Source organism: Charadrius vociferus, unplaced genomic scaffold (assembly GCF_000708025.1).
Source record: "Charadrius vociferus isolate BGI_N301 unplaced genomic scaffold, ASM70802v2 scaffold727, whole genome shotgun sequence".
Taxonomy (NCBI): domain Eukaryota; kingdom Metazoa; phylum Chordata; class Aves; order Charadriiformes; family Charadriidae; genus Charadrius; species Charadrius vociferus.
The window spans coordinates 41,577-49,595 of record NW_009649472.1 but is presented as its reverse complement, the minus strand read 5'-3'; the positions used below and the strand labels follow the sequence as shown (position 1 = coordinate 49,595).

Genomic DNA, 8,019 nt, shown 5'->3' with positions numbered 1-8,019 from the left:
GCAGGCAGCAGCGGCAGCACACACCTTCTTCGTGGCCAACCCCGGGCACCAGGAGATGAGGCAGAACCTGGAGTACTACCAAGCCATGGCGGGTGTCCGTGAGGATGACTTCGCTGACCTAGAGGCCAAACCCCACCTGGTGAGGACCCCCCGCCCCACCCAGCCTGGGGCAACCCCTCCCAAAAAAACCCTCTGCTGCTGGACCTGGGGATGTCACACCACATTTGTCGGCTTGACAAGCTCATGAGATGGTACCTTGGTGCTGGAGGACCATCCCTATCCTGTGGGGACAAGGAGTCCCATGTGCTCTGTCACAGGGAGCGGAGCATTGACACCCCCCACCCCATCATTTCTCATCCCTCCGCAGAGCGAGTTCCGGCTGGGTGTCCGATTTTACACAGAGGAGCAGCCGGCCGCTGCCATCCTGCACCTGGAGAAGGCGCTGGAGGAGTATTTTGTGGCGGACGCCGAGTGCCGCGCACTCTGCGAGGGACCCTACGACTATGAGGGCTACAACTACCTGGAGTACAACGCGGACCTTTTCCAGGCCATCACAGGTGGAAGCCGCGCGTGCTGCGTCCTGTCTCAACAGCTGGGGACAATCCGGGGGGGGATGGGGTGGTCCCCAAAGAGGTCCCCAAAGACCCAGAGTGGGGGTGGGTCCCCAAAGAGGACAAATCCCCTCCAAGGTTTCGCTAGAAGTGTGAACAGAAAGTGGCAGGAGATGTTTGCCCATGCTCAGTACTGGCAGTGATGCCCAGGAATCCCCCAAATTCCAGAGGGATGTGGAGAAACAGGAGAGGGACCAGCAGAGGGGCACCAGGACGCAAGGGTATAAGGCTAAGGATGGCCACTGTCTCCAGAGAGTGGCACAGCCCCACCACCAGTCATGCAGAGGTGGGCAACCACCATCCTTGAGGGTTTCCACCACTGAAAAGCTGTCAACAACCCTGTTGCGCACAGAAGGTTGGAGTGGAAACCCCTCAAAGGTCCTGTCTACCACTCCTTAGATGACCATATGTAGTGACATGGGTTTTTTCACCACCAGATCACTACATGCAGGTGCTAAGCTGCAAGCAGGGCTGCGTTACAGAGCTGGCCTCGCAGCCCGGCCGGGAGAAGCCCTTGGAGGATTTCCTGCCCTCGCACTTCAACTACCTGCAGTTTGCCTACTACAACAGTAAGTAGCTCCATGCCCTGGGCTCCGTTGGCCATCAGTGCTGGACGTCATGCTCTGCCTGGGCCCATCTTCACGGGCAGAAATCATGGACTCACAGAATGGTTTGGGTTGGGAAGGGATCTTCAAAAATCATCTAGTCCAACCCAAGATGCAGGGACATCTTGCACAAGATCAGGTCACTCAAAGCCCCGTCCAACCTGACCCCGTCCAACCTGACCTTGAAAGCTTCCAGTGATGGGGCATCCACAACTTCTTTGGGCAACCTGTTCCAGTGTCTCACTGCCCTCATTATAAAGCATTTCTTCCTTATGGATAACCTAAACTGACCCTCTTTCAGTTTAAAACCGTTGCCCCATGTCCTGTCACTACAAGCCTTGGTAAAAAGTTGTCTCCACCTTTCTAAGCCCCCTTTATATATGGAAAGGCTGCAAGAAGGTCTCCCTGGAGCCTACTTGTCTCCAGGCTCAACAACCCCAACTCTCTCAGCCTTTCTTCACAGAGGTGTTCCAGCCCTCTGACCATTTTGGTGGCCTCTTCTGGACCCGCTCTAACAGGTCCATGTTCTTCTTGTGCTGTGGACCCCAGAGCTGGATGCAAGTGCTCCAGGTGGGATCCTATGAGAGCAGAGTAGAGGGGGAGCATCACCTCCCTTGACCTGCTGGTCACACTTCTTGTGATGCAGCCCAGGATACTCTTGGCTTTTTAGGCTGCCAGTGCACATTGCCAGCTCACGTCCAATTTTTCATCTGCTAGCATCTCCAGGTCCTTCTCCACAGGGCTGCTCTAAACCCATCCATTCCCCAGTCTTTATTAATACTGGTGGAGGAACTTCCACTTGACCATCTTCATGAGGTTCACATAGTCCCGCTCCTTCAGCCTGAAATGTGGCACAGGAGAGCTGGCTCTTGCTGCACCTGGTTGCAAGAGCCCTCCATGTCCCTTTAGATGCCAAATTCCCAGGCAGCTTCACTTTCCGAATGAAATAACACCCTAGAGAAGCATATTTTTTTTCCAGCTGTCCACCTCTTGCTCCAAACCACAGAGGCACCCTCCCCCTCCAGAGCAGTTACTTATAATCCAGGCAAATATATCCAATTTTTTTTATTCTTTTTTTTTATTCACCTCCTGAGAAAAATCTAAACGGTTCTGTGCAAATTTCTCCAAAAGGAGGGAAGAAAAAAATACAAAGTCCAAGAAGATTGAAAGGCTGCAATCCTGTGAGGGTAAGGGTGCGTCAGTGGCTGAAAATTGTAGGTTAGCCTGAAAATGGTTGGGTGTCGCTGTCCGGAAATAGGCTTCAAGATGTTTTCCAAGCAAGAAAACCACCCAAGCAGCAGCCCTGATTTCTGGTGAGATGATTTCTGGGGGCAGGAGAGTGCCTTGGGCTCTTAATTTTGCTTTTGTGGCAGGAGTAATGTTTGCTCCAGGGCATCTGCCCTACTTGGGAGACCCTTTGGAGAACAGCAAGGACTTTCTCTCTTGTTCCTCCTCCATATCCATGTTTTCTCTCTCTGATGCTCTTGGACATGCCGTTAACATCCCCGTTTCTCTTTGCAGATGGGAATTACGAAAAAGCCATTGAATGCGCCAAAACCTATTTGCTCTTCTTCCCAAATGATGAGGTGATGAACCAGAATTTGGTCTATTATACTGCTGTCCTGGGGGAAAACCTGGCAGGACCCATCCAACCCCGAGAGGTGAGCGACCGGCTGGGATGAACGTTGCAGGGACATCTTCTCCCCTCCTTGAGGACCTTTGCAGAGGTTTTGGGGTCTGCTCTAGATGGATCTGCTCTGGTCTAGCCACCCTTCGGTGGCAAGGTGGAGAGGAACGGATGGATGCAAGACCCAACAAGCTGGAAAATAGCTGAGACAAGATGAAAAACATCACTGGTGAAATACCTTTGGCCAAGCGAAGGGTTGATGGCTTGCACAAATGGGACAGCTCTTGTGGGAGAAGTCTGCAAGAGGCAAACAGACAGACTTTTTAGGAGGACCTGAGACCACCTCTGCTACGTGGTTCCACAGCTGAAGTGAAATTGCTTTAAAAGGAGAGGATTTGGCTTCAAAATAGGTGGATCCAGATGCTCAGGTGCTGCCTGGGAGGTGCTAGGCAGGGATGGAGGTCTCTGCCCATGTCAGGTGGGGCAGGGAAGGGAATCTGCTTCGAAAGAGCTCACTGCAAGAGGGACACGCATGTGCCTCTGTCTCCCCTGTCTTCTCCCTAGGGCTCGTCCACACAGGACAGGGAAGTTCATGCAGGGGGGGGGAAACCACTTGCTTCCTGGCTGCCAGAGGGACTGGGAAACCAGGGCTGTGGATCTGGAGCAAGGACTGCGGGAAGGATGTAAACTCTGCACCCTCCTGCCCTCCCCCGGGGTCCTTCCAGAGCCCTCGTGCCGTGCCCTCACCCTGTCCCTCTGCCCCTCACCACAGGAGATCCAGGCGTACCGCCAGCGAAGCCTCATGGAGAAGGAGCTGCTCTTCTTCAGCTATGACGTCTTCGGCATCCCCTTCGTGGACCCGGTGAGTGGTGCTGGACCAGGCTGGATGTGGTGGCCAGATGGAAAGGGGATGCGGGGTCTGCGGCCCAGCCAGATCCTCGTCCAGCTCCTGATGTTGGTGTTCTTCTGGCTGCAGGATACATGGACACCCGAAGAGGTGATACCAAAACGACTGCGAGAGAAACAGAAGTGAGTGCTCTCCCAAGCTGATGGCCAAGCCTACCTAATGGGGGAGATGGGACATACCCCTCTTCCTCCATGGGGTTTGGCCATGGCCATGGAGTTGCTGCCAGGGAGGGGTTTTTGGTGTTGAGGCTGGAAGAGGCTGCTGGAGGGCCGAACTTTGCTCCCCAGCGGCCCTTAGGGTGATGGGGATAGATGGGTCATCCAGAGCAGCTCAGGGTGAGGGTTGCATTGAGATTACTGTCTCCAGCCTTGGGCTTTGTCACTGGACCCTGGAGACAACTTGTCCTGCCCTTGTACTGGTGCCCCTGGTTCCCTATGTGGGGACAGTGGGGCGGTGGAGCTGATGGCTGCCACATGCCCAGGGTGGAGCGGGAGACAGCGGCACGCATCTCGGAGGAGATTGGCAACCTCATGAAGGAGATTGAGACGCTGGTGGAGGAGAAGGCCAAGGAGTCTGCTGATATGAGCAAGTTCATCCGAGAAGGTGAGGAGAGCCGGGAGGGGAGGTGAGATGGGGACCTCCACGTTCCCCACTGCCAGCTCATGGTCTCTCCACATGGGTGGTGGCAGGAGCAGGTGGCAGGACCACAGCTTCCCCTAGCACTGTACCCCAGTGTTGGTGGCACCCATTCCTGTGTCCTCCTGAGCCCATTTGTGCCACAGGTGGCCCCTTGGTGTACGAAGGAGCCAGTGTCACCATGAACTCCAAGGCCCTGAATGGCTCCCAGCGCGTCGTAGTGGATGGGGTCCTTTCCGCCGAGGAGTGCCGGGAGCTGCAAAGACTCACCAATGTGAGCACTGGGGTGGGAGGAGCGGGCAGGGACGGGGCAGGGGATGCTGAAGGGTGCCATCCTGCAGCTCAGAATCACAGACTGGTCAGGATTGGAAGGCACCTCTGGAGATCATCCAGTCCAACCCCCCTGCCAGCTCTCATCCCCTGTTCCCATCCCCCTGGCACCTTCCCTTTAAGGATTTACAAGCGTTGATAATATCCCCCCTCAGTCTTCTCCAGACTGACAAACCCCAAGTCCCTCAGGCTTTCCTCATAAGAAAGATGCTCCAGTTCCCTCATCATCTTTGTAGCTCTTTGCTGGACCCTCTCCAGCAGTTCCCTGTCCTTGTTGACCTGGGGAGCCCAGAACTGGACACAGCGCTCCAGATGTGGCCTCACCAGGGCAGAGCAGAGGGGGAGGATGACCTCCCCCAACAGAATCACACAGAATCACAGAATGGTCAGGGTTGGAAGGGACCTCTGGAGATCATCAAGTCCAACCTGCTGGCCACACTCTTCTTGATGCACCCCAGGATGCCATTGGCCTTCTTGGCCACCAGGGTACATTGCTGGCTCACGGTCATCCTGTTGTCCACCAGGACTCCCAGGTCCCTTTCCACAGAGCTGTCAGACCAGTAATGCCACTTGAGTTTTGCAGGCAGCTGCCTCGGCCGGGGATGGCTATCGTGGGAAGACATCTCCTCACACCCCCAGCGAGACCTTCTACGGCGTGACTGTCCTCAAGGCCCTCAAGGTTTGGGTGGCTGCGGGGAGGGGGGAGAAACAGGCTGTGGAGACCAGGGAGGGGGTTTTGAAGGCAGGCAGCTGCCCGTGCTTGCCCAACCTGCCTAAGGCTGAGCCCGTGTCCCGTCTGTCCCCCACAGCTGGGCCAGGAGGGCAAGGTGCCCCTGCGGAGCGCCTACCTCTACTACAACGTGACTGAGAAGGTGCGGCATATGATGGAGTCCTACTTCCGCCTGGAGGTCCCGCTCCACTTCTCCTACTCCCACCTGGTGTGCCGCACAGCCATCGAGGGTGAGCATGGCCTCAGAAGAACACAACCAAAGGAAAAGCAAGTCTCCTTCAGCCTTTTGTCCTGTCTGGGTCCTCTCCAACAGCTGGCGTGGTCTGGTCTTGGATTTTTCCTTGGAGACCTCCATGCTGCTCCCTAACCTACTCCTTTTCCCAGAAGGAAGGTGGGGGGAGCTTGTCCCTAAGCCTGGTTTGGGAAGTTGAGCAGCTCTGTTGGTTGCCTCTGGTGGGGCAGGTGACTTCATGCTGTACCAGATTTCAGGACCCAGAGGCATTTGGGATTGAGTGCTGGGGGAGGAGGTGTCTGGAGGGCCATGGAGATGCCATGGGACAGGTCAACGGAGACTTGTGCCATCTTAATGGCGTCCACACGCTCCAGCGAGTAGAAGGGCTTTAAGCTACAGGTGACTTTCTTGTCACCTCCAAGCACACAGTGCTTGGGGACAGACCCCAGTCTTGCAGGGACAAAGGGGTCCTGATGTGCCACGTCTTGTTCCACCCTAGAGAAGCAAGAAGGCCGGAGTGACAACAGCCATGAGGTGCACGTGGACAACTGCATCCTCAATGCGGAGGCTCTGGTGTGCCTGAAGGAACCTCCAGCCTACACCTTCCGGGATTACAGGTACCAGTGGAGTCTATCAGCCAGAGCTTCCCCACCTGAGGGCACCGTGGCTTGGTGGCACCTGGCTTGGGAGGTGCAGGGTGGGAGGACAACCTGGCCTGGGGTCTCCTGCCTCTTGCTCTTGCCATGATGTTGGGGGAGCTCCCAGTTGCTGCAGCTGTGGCCTGGGGTGATGGTCATCACCTCTGCTTGTCCCCTGCTTTCTTTAGTGCCATCCTCTACCTCAACGGGGACTTTGAAGGAGGAGCTTTCTACTTCACTGAGCTGGATGCCAAGACTGAGACCGTGAGTAGCTCAGTTCCTTGAGGATCCATGTGCAGCACCAAACCCAGCTCCTGCCTGCTGGCCCTGTCCCCTATGCCACCGCATGGGATGAACTTGGGTTGGAGGGACCAACTCACCCCCCCTGCCCACCGAGCGTGTCCTGACTGGGGTTTCCCATCCATCACAGGCAGAGGTTCAACCGCAGTGTGGTCGTGCCGTGGGCTTCTCCTCTGGCTCAGAGAACCCCCACGGGGTGAAAGCTGTGACCAAGGGCCAGCGCTGCGCCATCGCCCTCTGGTTCACCCTGGACCCTCGACACAGCGAGCGGGTGAGCTCCCTCCCCAGCAGCGGGTGAGTTTTTGGGGGGTGACAATGGCCACGCTTATCCCCATGGGTCTGCCCCGCAGGAGCGTGTGCAGGCGGATGATCTGGTGAAGATGCTTTTTGGCACAGAAGAGAGGGATTTGCTGCAGGAGCCGGAGCAGGAACCACCAGCTGCTGTTGTGCTGGGAAAGGACGAGCTGTGATGTCCCACAGGAACCAGCGACACCAGCGTTGTGACTTCAGCCGTGGGGCTGCCGGATGGGCCCCCCTTCTGCCCCCAACCGGCGTGGGATGGGGAGTTGGGGGATGCCCTACACCACCCCTGCGGCATCCAGCATCCCCCCTGCAGAGCTGACCTGGGGGTATCACAGAGACTCTGGGGGGGTGACATGGGGGACAAGGGAGGGATGCTCTGTTAGGGGTGAGGACCCCATGCCACGGTAGCAGACACGTGCCTTTCCGCTCGGCTGAACCTGCGGCTATTTAAGTGCCTTCTGCAGAAAATGGGTGAATAAAGGTGGGTGTTTTTCTAATCTGTCACTTGCTGATGAGGGGGCTGGAAGCTGCTGTCCCCCCCCACTCCCCTTGGCTGTTGTCCGGTGTTGGGACACCTCCTGCCCTCCTTGCAAACGTCTGCCTGAGGGTTTTGCAGCCATGAGACCCCAGGAAGGTGTTTTTTGGGGGGACAAGGTGGACTTTGTGGGGGTGTGAGCAGGTCCCATGGGCGCTGGAGGATTTTTGGCAGGGGCGGTGCAAGTCCCGCCTAAGCTCCAGAGCATCCCCTGGACCCCGCTCCTGCAGCGTGGGAAGGGACCCACGATTTCGGGGAGGAGGGAACTGTCCTTGAACAAGAAGGACATTGAGCACCGTGGCAGACCCGAACAGGGCACCGAATTGTTCCTGGCCATTACCATAACCATCCTGGGAATGTGAGTAAATAAATCCTGCCCCGCGCTGCCAGAGCTGGGCACCCCCATCATATTTGGAGCGGGCGTAGGGCAGGTCCCGCTCAGCATCGGGGTGGGAGGAGGAGGGGGGGTCCTGCGGGATGGTTTCTCCAGGATGAATGGATGGTCCCACTGGTGGTTGCCCACCATCTCGGCATCTGACCCCGGCTGGCCCAGCGCGTGAGCAGA

At 56.8% G+C, this 8,019-nt stretch overlaps 1 protein-coding gene across 1 annotated transcript in view; it reads left to right on the top strand.

Annotated features, from left to right (window-relative positions):
• The window catches only part of LEPRE1 (leucine proline-enriched proteoglycan (leprecan) 1), a 9,155-nt gene extending 2,069 nt beyond the window's left edge, over positions 1-7,086 (top strand). Inside the window, exons 2-15 of the mRNA XM_009889845.1 lie at positions 5-139; positions 368-557; positions 1,049-1,180; positions 2,738-2,877; positions 3,616-3,705; positions 3,820-3,872; positions 4,232-4,353; positions 4,533-4,660; positions 5,300-5,395; positions 5,526-5,676; positions 6,178-6,295; positions 6,505-6,580; positions 6,747-6,887; positions 6,967-7,086. Of these exons, the coding sequence (XP_009888147.1) occupies positions 5-139; positions 368-557; positions 1,049-1,180; positions 2,738-2,877; positions 3,616-3,705; positions 3,820-3,872; positions 4,232-4,353; positions 4,533-4,660; positions 5,300-5,395; positions 5,526-5,676; positions 6,178-6,295; positions 6,505-6,580; positions 6,747-6,887; positions 6,967-7,086 (1,692 nt within the window). The remainder of the gene's footprint in view (positions 1-4; positions 140-367; positions 558-1,048; positions 1,181-2,737; positions 2,878-3,615; positions 3,706-3,819; positions 3,873-4,231; positions 4,354-4,532; positions 4,661-5,299; positions 5,396-5,525; positions 5,677-6,177; positions 6,296-6,504; positions 6,581-6,746; positions 6,888-6,966) is intronic.
• Positions 7,087-8,019: the final 933 nt, after the last annotated feature.